The sequence below is a fragment of the Coturnix japonica genome, chromosome 3, assembly GCF_054131305.1.
Source record: "Coturnix japonica strain WE chromosome 3, WE-NBRP24, whole genome shotgun sequence".
NCBI lineage: Eukaryota > Metazoa > Chordata > Aves > Galliformes > Phasianidae > Coturnix > Coturnix japonica.
The window spans coordinates 13,631,153-13,651,016 of NC_140665.1; the positions used below are offsets into that span (position 1 = coordinate 13,631,153).

Below are 19,864 nucleotides of genomic sequence, written 5' to 3' on the forward strand. Positions count from 1 at the left end.
GGTTTGGTATCATTAAAACACAAGTTTTTATTCTTGTATATTTAAATAAAGAAAAGGAGTAATGAAGGGAATTTCTTGTGCTTACCCAATGCACAGTTTTTAATCAGTTCACATTTCACCATGATATACTTGAATTTTGATGTTTCTGTTTGTGTTTTTATTTTAGAGATCATCCGTGTTGGTGATAATAAGAAGGTTCATCAGATTGAGCTTATCCCAAGCGAACAGCTCATTGCAGTAATCTCAGGACGAAACCGACATGTGCGACTTTTCCCTATGACAGCCCTGGATGGAAGGGAGACTGAGTTTTATAAGTTAGCAGAAACAAAAGGCTGCCAGTCGATAGTTTCTGGACACGTGCGCCATGGAGCCCTTACATGCCTGTGTGTAGCTATGAAAAGGCAGGTCCTCTGTTATGAACTAAATCAGAGTAAGACACGTCACAAAAAGATCAAGGAGATCCAAGTCCAGGGGAACGTCCAGTGGATGTCGGTCTTCAGTGAGCGTCTTTGTGTGGGCTACCAGTCAGGGTTCTTAAAACATCCCCTTCATGGAGAAGGCAGCCCATACAGTCTGCTCCATCCAGATGACCACACACTATCGTTTATCTCACAGCAGCCAACTGATGCCATCTGTGCAGTCGAAATCTCAAATAAAGAATACCTGCTGTGTTTTAGCAGCGTAGGGGTTTACGTTGACTGCCAGGGCCGAAGATCGAGACAACAAGAATTGATGTGGCCTGCAACTCCATCATCTTGCTGTAAGTGCTTTGTGTCACTGTAATTCGCTGTCATACACTGAAGTGATCCCTGCTTCTATTAATACCCACAGAAAGTGAAATACAAGGAAAATTGCCCAACAGTTAAATGAAGACTCAGCTTCTGTGTCAGCAGCTTTAAAACTTGTCAGAGGGTTTAAACTGGATCTAATTTACTCTAGCTTTGCAAGTTCTGTAGTGTATATATGGAGTTGTAGATAGCATAAAAAGAGATCAGAGGTCTGGATGTTGAAGTAAGTTGCCCAGTGTCTGATTTCTAAATTCATGGCCTGTACTGTAGAACAACTGAAAGCTTTCGGTCCTAGAGGGGCTATTTGGGATCTTTTTGCATTCACTAATGCTGAAACTAGACTGCTGTTGTTAAAGCCTTGAAAGTTGATTCACCTTTATCTCAGCATTCTGATTCAAACTTTCTTGATGTCATCAGGATCTGGCAGTTCAACTTGTGTTTCTCCTAATTGCACTGAGTCTTGCTTATTGTGTTTCTTTCTTTTATTTTTATGTTCCTCCTTCGTTCTCTCAACTTGTTTCTTTTTCATATTCTCTCTTTCTCTCTATGCCTTTTTTTTTTTTTTAATTTAGCTCCTAATTTTTCCCCCCTCTTCCTGCTGTCCCTCTTCTTCTCCAAAACACAACATGTGACAGGCTACATTCTTCTAAATTTCAATTCCCAATAAGACCGGTGTTAAGTACTTATTATGGTTTTTATTACAAAGCTGGGGCTTTATAGTTGTGACAGAGGAAGAAGAAAAGTGCAATGCTTGGCTTCCTCTTTTTATTGTCTTTCTAAGTGTAGTTGAAGAGTAGCCAAATTTATCTTCAGACCGTTTGCACAGTCTTAGGCTGATTTTTACGACAGCCTGCCTTCCTACTTCACTGTGACAGCTCTACAGTCGCACTGCACGGGGAGATTAATGTTTCTCCTGGTCTGAGTGAAGCCCCTTCTGAATGTGAAAGGATCCATTTTTACAGGCTGTATGTCACTTCTGTTTTTCAAGTTATTACTATTATAATATCAGTACTCAAAGAGTGAATGAAACAAAATAAAAGATTACATTTGATTAAAAAACAAGTATTTTCACACGTATAACGTGTCTGTGTCATTGACACTTGTGGAAGTTCTTTCATTGCCTTAAACAAAGCAATTTGATTTAGTTCCAACTGAGAATAAAGGTATATTCTATAGCAGAACTGTTAGATTTAAACATAAATTTGATGCTTTTGTTATTCTTGGCAGACCATGGCAGTCTTTTTGGCGACATGGAAATACTGAATTCTCTTTACTGGTCCCAGTGGAATAAATTTCATGCTGGGGACGTGTGCCAGATGAGTAGCATAGAATTCTTTTTACAGTCTGGAAAATACAAGAAGAGAATAAGAGCTAGAAGGAAACATGAGCACTGTGTCACAGTGCTTAGTTCCAACTGATGTTCACTTAGTATTTAGTCCAAAGACTAAACTCATTCAATCAAATAACGGTTATTAAATAATAATAATATATTTTCCTTCCACATCATGTACTAAATACAAACTCTTAAAAATAGACTTTTTAGAGGAAAAAAGCATTGAACCACAGTAGTGTTTGGCATTGTAAACTGGAACCCCGTGTAGTAAAAATAGCTTGGTTCTACAGAGTTAAAAGAAAAATCTTCATAAGGTTTTAGTATTTTTGTTGGTGCTGGTTTGCTTTTCCAGTGAATTGAATGATCTTTTCTTTTCTTTTTTTTTTTTTTGGTTATAACATATTTTTTAAGCAAAAGTTGTTGGATTGTGGTTTGTGGTTTGTTTCATGTGTTTGTTTCTTAGTAGTAGTAGCGTGGTCTGACCCTAACAAGTTGTGTATCACCAGCCCTGTCTAAAAGTGTGTGACAATATACCATTCTGTCTCAGGTTACAATGCACCATACCTCTCTGTGTATAGCGAAAATGCAATTGATATCTTTGACGTGAACTCCATGGAGTGGATTCAGACTATTCCTCTCAAAAAGGTAACTTGCTGTTTTGATATCAGTTGAAGAATCTGACTACACTTTGATATTTCTTTGTTACTGTCATACTGTTTGTAAGGGCATTAGAGGTTGTCATTAAAACTGCTTGCCTTAAATGGAATTGAATTAAAAGAAGTATTACAGCCAGAATTCTGACAGGTTTGTATCACTTTTCAAATGGAAGCAGTTTTTGAAAACTTGGCCCTACCTGGGTATTTAGGAGGTCTTTCAGCTGCAGCAGGCTTCTTAGCCAAAGTAGTTCATGCCTCATCTGTGTTCAAGAGGCATTTGAATGATACTAACGCAAACTAAAGGCACAGCTTAGTGGTTTGTGCATGTCTTAGATAAAACTATACTGTTACACAAAGTAGGCTTCTTATGGAAATATATGTACAAATGCTGGTAGAAATGGTCTTAAGCCTGTGTCTTTAAAGGCAGTTTTAGGCAACACTCTGTGTTCTAGATCTACAAACAGGAGCTTAAAATCTAAAATTGCCCTTACCTCAGCTTTGAAGATTTAATGACTCACAACTGTTACTTCTGAGAGCACGCATGTGTCATGAGAGAGGAAAACACTTCTTCCTCCAGCCTCTCTTCTTTGAAGCAAACTTTACTCTGGCCAATTAGACTGTTCTGCTCTCTGCTTGATTTTATAACAGTACTGCCTTTATGAAGTTTATATTGCTCCTTGGAGCTTTTAGAAGAAGATGTGCTATATAAATACGAATTACTAATATGCTGATTTTACTTGCTTCAGGTACGACCCTTGAATACAGAAGGATCACTCAACCTTTTAGGTTTGGAGACAGTTAGATTAATATATTTCAAAAACAAAATGGCAGGTAAGTAAAGAGGAGCTGATTTTCAACATGAAAGTTTTTGTTTAGAAAGAGCATTTTGGGAGAAAGCCATGCTTATAGGTTCTGCAGTAGTTGTAATGATGCATTTGTCTGACAGGGAGACAGTATGATTTGGGTGTTTTTTCTTCCCCTTCTAAATATGCAAAGAAAACTTCTAAAAGTCTGGAAGTAGGAGAATGATGAGTTTATCCCACAGATCTGCTATTAAATGCCAAAATGACACTTACCTGTGCCTCCATAGTTTAAGGATTAATAGTTACCTTGGCAGTGCTGGATAGAAATTAATACTATACTTGACCTACAGAAGCCTTTCCCAAGAAAAGTGGGAACTTTTCAAGAAAAGTGTAGATTTATATATTCTTAACTTCTAATTAGGGCCATATATGATTGTGTTCCACAGTGTCAGATTTATAAGTGAACTTACGTTACAGGTCTTTTTGGCCTTTGTTCAAGCATACTAAATTTAACCTTAGTCTTCATATATATAAAAGAAGACGAAGCAGTTGCAGCATTCACACAGAATGAAGATGCCTTGCCAGACCTACACATATGGAATAAAAATCTTCCTTCTTCCCAGAGTTGCAGCAAAAAATATCAGAGTTCAAATATTTGAGGAAATGAATGAAAGGGGATATTGCACTGAGATTCCAGGTGACTGGCAGAACAGGGCTTTTAGTGACTTTCACTGAAGGCTGCCAAAAAAAGTTTGAGGGAAAGGACTGAGATCCTTTCCTGCCCACCTAAATGTTTCCAGGCTCTCGGTTCCTCACTGTGGGAAGACACATTGTAGGCTTGTTAATGTGTCAAAGTATTTTTCATACTGCAGAGATTTTTCAAGAATGTTTTCCTTGTAAAGGGAAGGTAAAGGTAATCTATGCTATTTTGAGAAAATATGGTTCTGGCAACTAGCATGTGAAGGTGTGTTAAGTCTGCTTTTGTATAACAGAGTAATAAATGACCAAGAAAACTCCTAAATCAAGAAGCATTTATTCAGGTTTTGTGGGAAATGGGTGGCGTGCTGCACTAGCAAAAGCAGAGAAAATGTCTTTAGATTCTTATTCCTTGTGTGCCTAATGAAGTGGCCCACTGGATCATTTTCGTATTGATTCCAGAGGGTGATGAACTGGTGGTCCCTGAAACATCAGATAACAGCCGGAAGCAAATGGTTCGAAACATCAACAACAAGCGCCGCTATTCATTCAGAGTACCAGAAGAGGAGAGGATGCAGCAGAGGAGGTCAGTGTTTAACCTGTACTTGCCTTCTGTACACGCATCCCTGAAGGACAGTGACTGATGCCAATGTATTACTTAACTTGCTACTTTCTGGAATGCTCATTCAGGTGTTTCTGTGTCTTTAGTAGCATGTTAATCCTCTGTATAATTTCTGTTTATTACCGGTTTGTAAATGGGTGCGCACCGTCTGTACACATAATTTCATTGATTCAAATGATCTGAAACAGATGTAGTTTGGAATGCATGTTTCTACATACAGTATAGGGGTGCAATATATAAGGTGCATCGCGACATATTATCATATATAATACAGCATTACAAGTTCTGCTCTTGCTCATCTTACAGAGTTTATTATCAGCTCACAATATTTGCATATTCTTAATGGTAGCTGTTGGGTATATGGGCTGTTAGCCTGCAAAACAGCATTCATTTGTTCTGGGCCATAGCTTTCTCTTCAAGGTGAAATTCTGTCCATACCAGTGTTGATAGCAAGAGTTTATTACTGTTAAAATGGCTAAATAGTTAATTTCCATTTAAAATAGCTGATAATCAAAGCTTTAGCTATTTTGAAATGGCTGTTTTCACCTTGAACATAATTCCTGAATAGTATTTTCTCTTCCAGGGAGATGCTACGCGATCCAGAAATGAGAAATAAATTAATTTCTAACCCAACTAATTTTAACCACATAGCACATATGGGTCCTGGAGATGGTATTCAGATTCTCAAAGACCTTCCAATGGTAAGTGCAGAAGTATATGTGAGAGAAAGTGACGTCAACAGGCTGCAAATAAGAAAAAGACCAACAACTGCAATTTTGGGTGTATGTTGAGAGTGTTTGATCTGTTTCATATCAGTGGCAATGTAACTAGGTAAATAAAGTGAAACATGCTCAGGTTTTAGTGATTGAATGAAGAGGATGACACTTGAGGGTGAAGGAGGGAATGGCTAATGTCTGCTGTGTCTTAAGGCAAATCAGTCTCTCAGTGCTGATTATAGTTTTTCTAACACATAAGAAGGTACAAAATTAAAAGGATTTATGCCAGGATTCTGTATTGAAATTGAAAGAGAAATTCCTTTCTTCACAAACTATATTAACGTAAGTTCAATTCCTTTCTTCTCATCCAATTTAGCTTCTCTCTTTCCAGCCTCTCCTCCTGAGACAGTGAAACTGTGGGATTTTAACAGTGTATTGTAACCATATTTCTTTCTATGAATAAGATGCTATTTTTTCATCTCCTTTCCAAATTAATTAGTATCAGTGAAACAGAACTTCTTACTTGAATACTAATCATAGTGCGCACGTATGTTTGTTTCCACACAGCCTTATTTAGGAAATACTCACCTGGAAGTTAGTGTAGTTTTTGCTGAGCTATGTGTGAATATTAGGATCTTATCTTACAGCTTACTTCTAGCTATGTTGAGCATCTTGTTTGTGTGTTCTGTATTGCTTTCTAAATTTATTCATAAGAGATGTGATTCAGGACACAATAATGAACTCTGTGAGAAAGATCAGATTATATGATACTAATAGATGATATGAGTACCTCTGTAAGACATAGCACATAGCATATTCATTGACTACATGGAAGGGAGGGATGCCAACGAGAGAGACCTGAACAAGCTAAAAACTGAGCGCATGAGAATCTAATGAGGTTTAACAAGGCCAAATGGAAAAGACTAGGAAAAGAGCTCCTTGAGAGCAGCCCTGTGGAGAAGGACCTGAGCATTCTGGTGGACAAACCTAAAAGTCTAACAGTGTCCTGGGCTGCATCAAAAGTGGGGTGGCCGGAGTGGAGAGGAAAGGGAAGTGTCCCCCTCTGCTCTGCCCTTGTGCGGCTACACCTGGAGTACTGTGTCCAAGCTTGGGGCTACCACAGTACGGGAAGGATGTGGAGCTGTTGCAGCAGGTCTAGAGGAGATAATCAGAGGGCTGGAGCACCTCTCCTGAGAGGAAAGATTAATGGAGTTGGACTTGTTCAGCCTGGAGAAATGAAGGTTCCAGTGAGACCGCAGTGTGGCCTTCCAGTACTTGAAGGGAGCTTACAAACAGTAAGAGATTGACTTTTTACACCATCTGACAGTGAAAGGACAAGGGAGTATGATTTTAAGATAAAAGATTTAGGTTAAATGTTAGGCAGAAATTCCTAACTCAGAGTGCAGTGAGACCCTGGCACAGCTGCCCAGAGCTGTGGTGCCCCATCCCTGGAGGCTCTCAGTGCCAGGTTGGATGGGCCCTGGGCAGCCCTGCCCATGGCTGGGGTTAGAACTAGAGGATATTTAAGGTCCCCTCTAATCTAAGCCATTCTGCAGTCATTACAGCAGTGCTGTCTAAAATGCTCATCACTGTTGCTTGGAGTCAAGGCAAGAAGTAGGAGGCCTTTTCACAATCTGAAAAAATAAACAGAAATTACAATAAGACTGGAACAGACACCTTGCAGCTGCAGTAGTTCATGGGCTTAGGAGCTTAACTTCTGGTTTGCGGGTTCTTGTTTTATCTCACCTTTGCAAAAAACTATGCTTTATGTTACACTATACTATAAGATCTTCATTTAGTGCATGAACCCTTTTGGCACTAGCTTTTGTTTGTATGAGGATAGACAGGGAAAGGAAAAGATTTCCTTAAAATCTCTCGAGGGACGCTTAGAAGAGCCAATAAGACTCAATTCAGTTGAGCACTGAGCAGTATTTTGTGTATATGTGTGCATTTTAAATGAACTAAAAATGAGAAGGAAAAGGCTGCTTCTAGAAAAGACAAATCCAAGGGAAGTTGGCTGATTGTTTATCTCACCTGGTTGTGTATATTTGTATGCTACGTTTAACAAGTAATGATCATTTGCTTCAGGGTGAGATGCAAATTCAGACTTCTTTTTAACTCTTCCTTTTCTGCTGGGTTCCTTCAAATAGTTCTGGCTTTTCCTTAGCAAAGAAAATAAACTACTACTGCTAAAGGTAGGGCAGAAGATGTCATATTTCACACAGTCGTTGAAAGTTCATGAGAATCAAAAGCCAAGAAGATTCTTAATCAAAACATTGCCCATATCTGTCAACTGTAAAATAAGGAATAACGTTTCCAATAGACAGAGGTCTTCCAGATACTCACCCGGATTAATATTTCCTCAGCTGTGTCATCACTGAATGGCTTTTGGCTTTAAATTCTTTCCAGTTACACAAGTCTTGTATTGGGTCAGAGGTCGCGTTTGGGGATACAACTGGCACTTTGCTTATTACCCATCAGCATGATGTTTTACAAGAAACTTAGGAGCTGCTTTCTATGCTTAATATTAATGAGAAGACAATAGAAAATGCTAACAGTATAGAATTGGCTTCTGCACTCATTCAGCTGCTACATCTTCTTCCTAAAGTTGCTATTGAAAAGTTACAAGTAGTCTTGATGCTTGGAGAAGTCACTGCAGGTGAAGCAGATTTGATGTCTGTTATCCCAGTAGCTCCTTGCAGTATCATTGTTTGTATTCCTTCCAGTATAGCACCAGCCCTGGGACTTAGAAGCAGGTGAACTTGAAAGTGTAACATGAGATAGGAAAAAGAAATTCTGTCAAAATCTAATCTCTTTTCTACCAATTTCCTGTAAGGTGTTTGTCTGTACTGAGTCTAGGCTTAGTCTGATCCAAGCTGCCTCCTTTGTTTTCTCTGGCATGAACATGGAGGACAAGGAGCTGTGTTTGCAGCTGACATTATATTTTGAGTTGAATGTTTTATTTGAAAGACAAAAAATTAGAATAAAATGCGAGGATGGATATAGGATATTCTCTGGAAGGTCAGTACGTGAGGTTATAGAATACTCATCCAGTTTTATGTACAGCTCATCTGTACAACAGTTTCTTTTCAATCATATAAAATTATTTCAGTAGATTCAGGCCTTGTCCCAAACGGCAAAGAGACTTTTTTGTGTGTTTCTTAGCGTGCGTGGTTAATTTGAAGCCACAGAATCTTCTTTATGTATTAAATAGGAGGTAATTTTTCAGAAGAAAAGGTATTTGTCCTTAAAGATATGTGGGAAAAACTGCAGCATTTTACTTTGGGAATGCTTTGTTTTGTTTGCCCAAAGGCAATGAGGAAGTAATTGGAAGGGTACCGCCACTAGGGGGAACAAGTAGCGCAATGTCAGTGGCTTTCTCAAATGGCCATCATCCAACTATTTTAGTCAGTCTTGTTTATAGAATGAAGAAAGTGAATGAAAATGATGAACCAAGTCTTTTTACGTGCTGTTTCTTCTTGACTTATTCAAGCAATTTCAGATTTGGCTGGATCTGCTGATAGGAATTTGTTCACTTGTTCATGGAATTCAGTACAGTCTTATGTAGGCAGAAAGGTCCTTATTAATAGGGTTTGAGAGTAAATGGATATTTTAATCTGTGCACTGAATGATAATGTCACAAACTAACAGCGTAGCTTTGATCTAGAACCCACGGGTGAACTCTCTGAACCAAATAACAATTTAAATTTTCATGTATTTATTTTGGTTTATGATACACATTATATACATAGTGTGCATGTGTATATATAGTGTGTATATATATACATATATAGTATTGATATAGTGTATATGTATATATGAAGTGAATCCAATCAGAGCTTGTCTCTGCAAGTCCCACTAACCTGCCTTTCATACCTTTTTCAGAGAGATTGCCTAGAACCAAACAGAGCATGGCATTAAAAGTGGTAGCAGCAGCTCTTGCATGGCAGGCTGCAGTGTACCAGGAGGGCACACTGGATGCAGGGCCAACAAGAGTTTGCTGGCTGGCAGCTTACTGCTGTCCTTAGTGTTTTTGAGGATCAACTTTAAGAGAGCTTAATGTGAATTGTAAAGGAACAAACTGAAAATCAGATAAATGGAGAGTTTAAAACGATTACTGTCTGTTTGATGTGCTGTATACAAAACAGATGCCTCCATATGCACAGCATGTCTGTCTGCATGTGAATGCCCTTGCAGCCACTCAAAAGGGGAAAAGTCGCTTTCTCTGTGTGTTGCCTCTGAAGTGCTGGTACACAACAGGCACGTGACACGAGCAGTGAGATGTGTTTATGGCAAATTGCAGCCTATTCACCTGGTCCCATGGTCTCTCTGTGATGGACGCTCTTGTCTTCAGCATAGTCCTGTGTTTGTACACGCACAAGGCTCAGAATGAGATCACATTTAAAGGAGAATGTATTAGAGGCTATCAGACAACTTTGCATCTTTCTTTTCTTCATCGCTAGCAATTACTTAAGTGCCTGGCTTTGGCAAGCAAGGATGTGGGCTACAGCATAGCAGAAACTAGAAATTCTTAATTGCTATTTGCAGAACTGTAATCAATGCGGATTTCTATTCTGTTGACATGGATACTCAATTGGGGTCACTGTTTTGCTGTGTACAATTTAGAATGGTTCGTGTTAGTATATCCCCAAACTTATTTCTGTACGTGTTTTTCTTCCCTAGCAGCCTGTCACCAATTAGCTGGCCGTACAGTCTGGCCTCCCTTCTGCCCTCTTGTCCCTTGAAGCCACTTTATCGTGGATGCTCCTTTGTAGTGAAGATCTGAAATCTGGAACTGCACTAACTGCAGCACAGACCACCTCTCTGTGCACATCAGATTTACAGGATTGATTTTGCTTTCATATTCTGCATGCCTGAGTATTTTACATACAACAGCTAGTCTCAACTGCCATTATATTTGATCATTATGCTTCAGTTTGATCTCATCATACATGAGCCATTATACTTCCATTACAGATTATGTGTGAAGCTTTGCTTGTTTCAAGTGAGAAACTTTCAGAGTAAATATATATTTGGTATTCTTTAAAGAAAGTGGGAGCCGCATGCATGCATCTAATGGCAGAGTCCATGGAGAGAGTTCCAAGGATCGTTTTTAAAATGTTGCCATATTGTGGCTTCTTCACGTTCATGAATGCTGGCTAAATATCCTCATGGTCTGCAGTTGGCCTACCCTCTGCTTTTCAGCTTGCGATTTTAGACTCTCCCTTTTCTCCCTTATTGGCTTTTAAGAATGTAGCTGGCTTTGCTGCTGGTTCTCTTGGTAGCAGGTGACTCGGCAAAGTCTGCTTTCATGGACCATTATTGGAATGGTGGGTTCTAGTACTCATATTTAGATGCTGCTAAACTTTTTAATGACAACCTAATGTGTATTACGTCTTACATGCCATAATGTGGTAATTGATGTTTCATTTAACATGCAAAGCCTCATAATACCTGTGCGTTTAAAAAAAACAACAACAAAGTTGGATTTTACCAGCTGAGGGAAATGAAGAACAATAACAATAATGTTTGCTAATATGTATTGGAATGTTATTTAATGTTCTTTCAAACTTCAATATGTTCCACATACAAAAAGTAGTGCCTTAGGTTTAGTAGAGGGGTAAGCTGAATTTCTGCCATGTTGTTTTGTTTGTTGTTTGTTTTTTTTTAAGTCCTAACATTTCAAATGATATCCAGATCTGTTTCTTTTAAGGTGATAAAATCAGTTGCACAAAGGGAAGGGAAAATTAGAACTGGTGTTTTGATTTGCTGGTGGCCTTTGGGCACCATCCACACATCAGGCTGGCCTGCTGGAAGTGTGCAGATGGCACAGGGAGTGAGATCAAGCCCTGAAACACTTGTGTCAAATCAAGATTTACAGGAGTTTTAATAACGAGAGCACTTGCGTCAGCACATTCTGTAGAGATCAATCAGAAATTGTTGCTGTTTAATCTGCAGGGTTACTTTTCTCCTCCTTTTATGTCGCACTTTGGGAGCACATAGCTCGGTTTACCTGTTAAAAACATTTGAATTTCCCAGCACTTTTGCACCTTATCAGATAAGGGCATACACTTCTGCAGCAAGCAGATGGCGGAACAAAGTCTGAACACCTCGCTAAAGCACTGTAAGGCTCAGTGGTCACACAGAAGGATGTAGGCCTTGTGTTGTCTGTCTACAACAGAGTAAATTGTCCCTGTTGTCTGACTAACCAGTTCACCTTCCCACCCAGTCTGTGTCCCTATCCTGTTGAAACACTGTTCACTCCCGTTAGAAATACTCTGTGTTTGTTGTACGGGTGATACTTAATTTTAATGGAACAGCTAAAATGCATGAAAAACGGAAGGAAATCTCTTATAGTCTTTAACTGTTGTGTATTCTCATCTTTTTTCTCCCCACTCCATCTCACCCGTGTTCACCTTCCTTTGTGTTATGTCTATTTTAGATTGTAAGCTCCTCAAGGCAGGGAACTGATTGCTTCTCAACTGTCTGTAAAGCACCTTCTACAACTGTGGTGCTCTTTGAAATACAAATTATAATAAATATTAGAATCGATTCCCAATGAGTTAAAAGTTTTATTTGTTTTTAATGTTTTAGCAACAGCAAGGGCGGCAGGCCCATGTGGTACCATGTAAGGAAGGTGCTCAGAGGACTGGGGGTGACAATGTAAGAACCCGCGTGCTGACGAGTGAGCAGGGCTGCTGTTCAGCTGTCCGTCGGTGTTTGACTGCTCTTGCAGACTGCTGTTGCTGGTGTAACCTGTACAACCATCCTTCATTGCTTTCTCTCTCTGTTGTCTTTGATAGCAGCGTTCCCCTTATCAATTCCCTCATCATCACTCCCGTCTGATCTCCTCTCCGAGCAACTTTGAACACATCTACCACATGACTGTTAATTCAGCTGAAAAATTCCTCTCTTACGATTCCATAAACACTGCATTTTCCCCGCCTCCGCGCTCTGCCCTGGGTACTCCAAACTTTATGACTCAGAGGGTATGGATGGCTGGGTCAGGTGTTCACTCTACTAACACTGTGTGGTTTTCCTTTTGCCTGGCTATTAACATGGGAGAAAAACCCTTGGAAAGTGGTTTCCTTCACCTGTTCACTTTCTTCTATCACAGCTGATTGGTCTTCTGCTGCTGGCTGTGGTCTTCCAGCAGCTCTGATGAGCTAAAAAACAGATACTTCATGGCTTTAAAAAGAAAAAAATAATGCGTACCTGGGCTGAACCTTTTGCTATGAAAACAGCATTTTTAGTCACCAGGAAGTTTGTGGGAAGTCTGGATAATGTTTGTTTTTCACGGCGTACATCTCCAGCAGTCAGTGGCAGAGACAGGACGCTGTGTATCAGGTTGTGTTAGGAAAAGGATTCTGGGTCTGTCTCTGTTGGACCAAAATTTCAAACTTTTTGTTTACAATGAAATAGTAGGAATGCAGTAATGTTACATGGTACTGTACGCAGATGGAAAGAGATGCAGATTGTGCCTAGCTGGTTTCTAGGTTCAGTTAAGAGAAAGTTGGAATACGTACCAGCAGGAAGATCAGAAATTAAAGATAGTGGACACTTGTTCGTATAGATCCTCTTAGTCCTGGTAGTTTTAACAGAGACTGAGGTAAGATACTGTGCTGTAAGTATCCTTCTGGTTCGAAAGTAAAATCTGAGGAATGGAAGTGATGCTTTCTTTTTTCTTGTTATTGTGTACCATGGCCTGACTTATGTGAGGTTGCTATATCCTGTGGTAATACAGGCCACACTAAAACAAGCCCACGTGTAGCTTCTGCTGCACTGTAATTGTGTTCTGTGCTGTGGCCTGCAGTTCTGCTTTGGAACAGGTTTACAGATAGATCATGACTGCTCTGTGATGTAGATGTGTATAAAAGAAGGGTGGCCAGCAGGGCCAGGGGGGCAATTGTTCCCTTTGCTCTGCCCTCGTGAGGTCACACCTGCAGTGTTGTGGCCAGGCCTGGCGCCCTCAGTGCAGGAAGGACATGGAGCTGTTGGAGCAGGTCCATAATAGGCCACAGAGTTGCTCAGAGGGCTGGAGAACCTCTCCTAAGACAGGCTGAGGGAGCTGGGCTTTTGCAGTCTGGGGAAATGAAAGTTCCAGTCACACCTCACTGTGGCCTTCCAGTACCTGAAGGGAGCTTACAAGTGGGAGGGGGACCAACTTCTTATATGGTCTGATAGCGATAGGACAACAGGGGATGGCTTTAAACTAAAAAAAGGCTCCCGTTTTTTAGGTTAGCTGTTAGGAAGAAATTCTTTCCTCGGAGGGCGGTGAGGCCCTGGTGCTGCTGCCCAGAGCTGAAGGTGTTCAAGGCCACATTGGGTGGGCCCTGGGCAGCCTGAGCTGGTGGGTGATCTGTGGTTCTGTAGTGGTGGATGGTTGCTGAGGGTCTGTGTGTGTCCAAGCCGTGTCTTCCACTGTGATGGAAACGCTGCTGTTGGTTTCTGTGGCCTTCAACACTTTTCAGGCACATGCAGCAAACCTTCACTGTCAGACTGCTTTGCTGTTCTAGGTCCCTGTCGCTGGGAAGGGGTTTGTAATGCATATCTGCATCCAACACTGAAGAGAATTCAAAAATGCAGGAGGAAAATAAATACCTTAAAGACCCAGAACAAAACTTCACACCATGATCTTCGACTGGTCATGTGCACTCTCATGTCACTGTTGTGTAGTGGTCACGTACATAAATATCCAAAAATGAAATGAATACATTCTGTGGTGACAGGTCTGCATCCATCCTAGTTTTATTCTGGAGAAAACAGCCTGGAGCATTGAGATTTTGTGCCTCTTTGCCTCTTAGAGCGCTGGAGGTTTAGGCTCGTGTGAAGGAAAGCATTTGTCTCTTTTTGGCTTCAGGGAAGAGATGTTGTAAGCTGTGTCTGGAAGGCAAAGCCATGGATTTTGCTTTTATGTCTGCCCATATCTCTGTCTGTGTTTGGAGCTTTTAGTACAAGAACAATAGCAGTCCTTATGCAGGGGTTGGGGGACCCAGGTACCAATTGAGTATTGAAACCTGGAGTACGTAGCAAGAGATGAAAATGAACCCTTAAAATAGGCTTTTAAGTCATGTCCCATCATTTCATGAAAGAAAAGCTTAGGTTTACGTCATAACGAACAGAACCTCAATTAATACAAGAAAACAAACAACAAGAAGCACTGTGGACAGAGAAATGCTGGCAAGCAGTTCCCTGTGGGTGCTGTGACTGGTGCTGGGCACAAACGGGCTCAGTAGTACTGCCTCCCAGTAGGGCTGCACCCACTGACTGGTCGTTCAGTGCTGCGTGGCGAGTAAATGCTCAGCGAGCAGCTTCTCTGCTGCTGAGGTTTTTTCTTCCAAGACAAATCCTGTCTGTTGCATTTCTCCATGTGGTTCAGCAGCGGGGATGAACTTACCAGCTAGGATTTGGATTATTGCTCCAAACGAGGGGTTTTTGTCTCTAAGTAAAGCAAGCTCGGGTTTCTTTCCCCCCCCTCCTCCCCTCCTGCCCTCCTCCCTTCTGTTTTTAATTTGCTGTGTTTGGCTGCTTGATAACTACCGCTAACTGCCATTTATTTTTCTTTGAATCCCCTTTCTGCATCGTGTGCATATCACTTTGTGCCCAAAGTGCCAGGGTCTCCAGCATGTGCTTCTTTTATTTTAGATCAAAGAACAAGGGGAGATTTGCTTTGTGGAAAAACTTTCTACAAGGAATTACATGGACTGTGCAAACTGAGGTCACAAAAAGTAACAATAAGACTACGCAAATAAAGTAAATTAGTCTTTTTAATGCACCCATTCCTTCCTTCCCCGATGCCTGTATGTTGCCTGCTCAGTCACTGTTGAGGAGGTCAGTTTCCTTATCATTACATACAATTGCTGTCCCTGCAACATGAAATAGTGTCAGTTTCTACAAGTACAAAGCCCCTTCCAGCTGTCAGTGCAGCTCCTGTGTAGTTCCTTTTGTATCTACCATGAGGCCCATGGTGTTGGTGCACAGCCAGGCTGCTCACACGGAGCTGTAACACAGATCACTTGTAGCATGGTGAGGGACACCAGGAGAGTTGACTGTAATAGCAAAGAGGCCTGTAACAGCAGTGACTCTAAGGGTCATTGTAGGATCGGACTGACAGCAGGTTGGTAACAATTACCTGATAAAGTCTGCACCATCTAATACCTGCGCTTTGCAAAGCCTCTATCTGGTTATCCATTTTAGACAACAGCTAGAGAAATTGATGGTGTCTGAGGGTCTTCCAGAGTACTGTCCAGGGTTCGAAATTTCTCTTCTGTAATGCTGCAGCTTAAATAGGCATTGCAATAGAAAATATAGGGTTTTATTTAGTTACTTTATCTCGGAGTGAGGGTGGGGAAATAATTGCATACAAATAGGAAGAAATAATCATTGTTGCAGGAGGTGTTTGGTAAAGTGGAAACGAAGTAATGCTCAGAGGTACCTGCTGCTCTTTTCAGTCTGCAGCTGTAAAGGTTTCCCAAGCCTAATTCTCGTTAATGCTAATCACTTAGCAGTGCAGATCACATTTGTGTCTTATTTAGGCAGATATGAAACAATAGGCATGGATATTTGGGGCTAAGAAGACAGCTTGTATGCAAAGAGATGGGCTAAATAAGCTGAGACGCCTTTTCCCCTACGGTCAGCTGTAAGTCAGCAGAAGCAGAAATAAAATCTCCCAGAAATCAAAGTATTTTTTTACTTTTAAAGACAGCCTGTGTTTTAAGGAGCTGCCATATCTGAATAAAGACACTGTTTTATCTGTTCCCTCAGTACAGGACCACTTCAATTCAGTGGCAATTCTAGGAAATCTCACTGGAACTCTTAAGCTGCAAACCAGGACTGATAATGGCAATCCACAGAAAGACCTGGGGTGGGTGCTCTGAGCAGGCTGAAACCATGAGGCTGATTCTGGCTATGGTTCAGCTGGTGTAGGTCTGAAGAAATGCTGTTTGTATCTTTGGAACCACCTCAGTTATCTGACAGACAGATTGATCCTATGGCCCAGTGTGTGTCCATAACTCCACAGGCACCGGGGATTCATATGATGTCTGTACGAAATTACACGTGCAAGCCACAGGTGATGGAATCATAGGGAAATTTCAACAGAATCCATAGAAGCATTTGCTCAGAGAGAGCACATTAAGCAGTAAACATGGAATTACGTCTGTAGCAGCTTAGGCTTGCGGACCATCCTTTCTAGGAAATTCTTGAATTGTTAGACCTACCTTTGCAGTTGTCTGCATACGTCCATGTAATTCAGCACTTCATTGTCAGCTGTGTGCGCTTCCAGTCTCTGCACTAAATTGCAGAATATTACTTTGCATATTTTGCTGACTTGCTGCTCAGATAATTCAGCTCTGGTAAGGTTGGGGATTTGTTGCATTCTGGGACCTTCCTCCATAACATCCAAGGTTGAGCCAGCAGTCAATAAGAAACATGTTGTTGTGTGTCTGCATTGCAGAATCTTCGGCCTCAGGAAAGTCGGACCGTATTCAGTGGCTCTGTCAGTATCCCATCGATCACGAAATCCCGCACAGAACCAGGACGATCGATGAGCGCAAGCAGTGGGTTAGCAGCAAGTAAGCAATCAGATCTGTGTTGCTTTGGGGCTGTGCACACGTGCGTTAGGGAAGAGCTACCTGCACTGCTTCTATCTGCCACTAGACAGGACTTTCAGAGGCGATGCCTGGCTGCCCTCCCTGTGTGGGCAGGACAGAACTGTAATCCCGCTTCCAACGAAGCCCATCAATAAGCAGCCTGCGGGTTTGACATTCCCACATTTGGAATTTGTCAGTTTTTTTAAAGCTGCAGTTAGAATTGAACAGACATTCTTACCCCTTGGGACGTCTTTGCTGCAGCTGAAGTGGTGTAAATGGTGGACAAGTTGTTCACAAGCTCCACATTTATTAATGCTGTTGCTGAACTCTCTAGAGCTCCTGATGCCTCTCTTGCTGCTAGTGTAAAGAGGGCGTAGTAGACAACCTGCTGGTACAAAAGAGTCACGGATGCATAGGAAACAGCTTTCCTACTGCTGCCATGCTGTCCTTGTGTGCCAGAGTCAGCAAAATGATCTGTGCTGAGATGAGGCAAGCAACTGAATAATGGAGCATGTGAAAATGGCCAACAGACTGCAGAAAGCCCTTATGTCTGCTGTAGTCTGCATGTGCCAGTACGACTCTGCCTCTCCCCAGTACTGCTGGGGAGAGGTCCCTGGAACGAGGCTGCCACCACAGCAGTTTATTCAACTACTGTCTTTATTAGGAACATAGTGACTATGGCTGTGCTCTATGCTAACCCTGACACATCAAGGGAGGGAGCAGAGGAAAAGCTGCATCTGGCATCAGGCAAGATAAAAGCACGCATAGACCGCAAGCCACGAGCTGGGCTTCCTGGGACATGCCAGAGGAAAGCAGAAGTAGCCAGCCAGACATCTCACATCTTTCTAGTACCTTCTCTGGGCGTCTGCAATGGTTTAATTCCTCTGCACATTTTAGGATCATCTGCACAAAATGGCAGTGCATTGCGGAGGGAATTCTCAGGAGGTAGCTATGGAGCAAAGTGTCAGCCTATGGCATCGCCCTCAGATGGTTCGTTATCCTCTGGTGGCCTGGACCAAGGCAGTGATGCACCAACAAGGGACTATGAGCGAGAGGTGAGTGATAGGATAAAGAGGAAAACATCTAAGTGCACTGATAAAGATGAGGAAGTCAAATTATGTTGTGGGTTTGGTGTAACTCCTCGATTGCCTGCGAGTTTGGGAATCACTGCTGAAATGAAAACTCACTCTCAAAATTACAAACTTTTATTTCTTGTGTTTGTGCTGACAAGACTTTGTATGTGATTGTCCCCTGGTATGTGGCAGTGCTGACACTGCACCTCACATATCGTGTTCAGCTTTGGGCCCCTCACTACAACGATATTGAGTTGCTTATGCATGTGCTGAGAAAAGCAAGAAAGCGGGTGAAGAGACTAGAAAACAAGGCTTGTGAGGGCACTGGGGGTACTTAGTCTGCAGAGAATGAGGCTGAGGAGAAACCTCATCACTCTCTACAACTACTTGAAAGGAGGCTGCAGCGAGGAGGGTGTCAGTCTCTTTTCTCAGGACACAAGTGATAAGGTGTGAGAAAACAGCCTCCAGTTGTACCAGTGCAGGTTTAGGCTGGACACTTGAAAGAATTTCTTCACGGAAAGGTTGGTCAAGCATTAGAGCTGGCTGCCCAGGGAAGTGCTGCAGTCCCCATCCCTGGAGGTATTTCAAAGATATGTGAATGTGGCACTAAGGGACATGGTTAACAGATGAGACTCGGTAGGTTGGCTTGATGTTTGGACTTGATCTTAAAGGTGTTTTCCAACCTAGATGGTTCTGATTCTTTTTCAACTCTGGTCCTGGCATTTAACCTGCAGAAAATACTCATTGTGATCCTGACCTGGGATTTCAGGGGCAGTGAGGCTTCCTAAGATACTGGCTGAGTGGACTAACAGCTTGATAGCAACCCGGCATAGCTTGAAGTGCTGGTACTCCTTCTGTCCTTTATTTGCAAAGACCTAAGCTGTAATAGCAAACAGTTCACAGCAGGTATTTTGTTGCAGTACTCACTCTTGAGTGTCTGAAGTTAATGAAATTACTTAACAATTATCATGTAACAATTCCATTTAGAGCAGAAACTGGATTTAATCATGTATATACTGTGCAAAACAAAACTATGGTTACAACAGGACACCAGTGCTAAACTCAGTCCTTCCAACCAAGAAAGTTTTACGTAGAAGAGCTCAATCCGAAGTTGGCCAGCAACACTTCCCCAGACTTTTTTCTAACGAAGATGTGAAAATTAGAGATCACACAGGATTTTCACTGTACAGAAAATATATCCTTCCAGTTAAAACTGGCAGGCAAGCATCAACCCAAATACAGGTCAGACATACTTGCATTCTGCTGCACTGTGGAAGAGCTAACTAGACTAACTTGCTCTGGATGGTTTGAGTTAATCTCCTGGGAGCATCACAGAAGAAACTGTGATGAAGCCTGTACAGTGAAGATTCCACTGTTTAGTGCAGGAGCATCTCAGATCTGTGAGAAGGCAGGAGACGTAGCTCCCAGCCTGAAGCTGCACACTGTGGATGCAGAGTGATGTGTAATCTGCAAGAATCCCACAGCTGCTGTGTCCTTCTATCCCACCAGGTTATGCCTGCTGTAAGCAGACTGATCTGACAGTTTGCTCTTAATTCACACCCCCGCCAAGAAAATTCCTCAGTATT

General features: G+C 41.6%; 1 protein-coding gene across 19 annotated transcripts in view; it reads left to right on the forward strand.

Annotated features, from left to right (window-relative positions):
* The window catches only part of CDC42BPA (CDC42 binding protein kinase alpha), a 141,784-nt gene that overhangs the window by 117,040 nt on the left and 4,880 nt on the right, over nt 1–19,864 (forward strand). For 6 of the 19 annotated variants that reach the window (XM_015856962.3, XM_015856960.3, XM_015856963.3 and 3 more), the window contains 8 exons: nt 167–760; nt 2,669–2,766; nt 3,524–3,608; nt 4,739–4,862; nt 5,482–5,599; nt 12,418–12,603; nt 17,070–17,187; nt 18,103–18,260. In XM_015856962.3, the coding sequence (XP_015712448.2) occupies nt 167–760; nt 2,669–2,766; nt 3,524–3,608; nt 4,739–4,862; nt 5,482–5,599; nt 12,418–12,603; nt 17,070–17,187; nt 18,103–18,260 (1,481 nt within the window). Of the gene's footprint in view, nt 1–166; nt 761–2,668; nt 2,767–3,523; nt 3,609–4,738; nt 4,863–5,481; nt 5,600–10,297; nt 12,168–12,208; nt 12,278–12,417; nt 12,604–17,069; nt 17,188–18,102; nt 18,261–19,864 lie in introns of those variants that run through there. The other 13 variants (XM_015856965.3, XM_032443328.2, XM_085542761.1 and 10 more) reach the window with 6 other exon arrangements.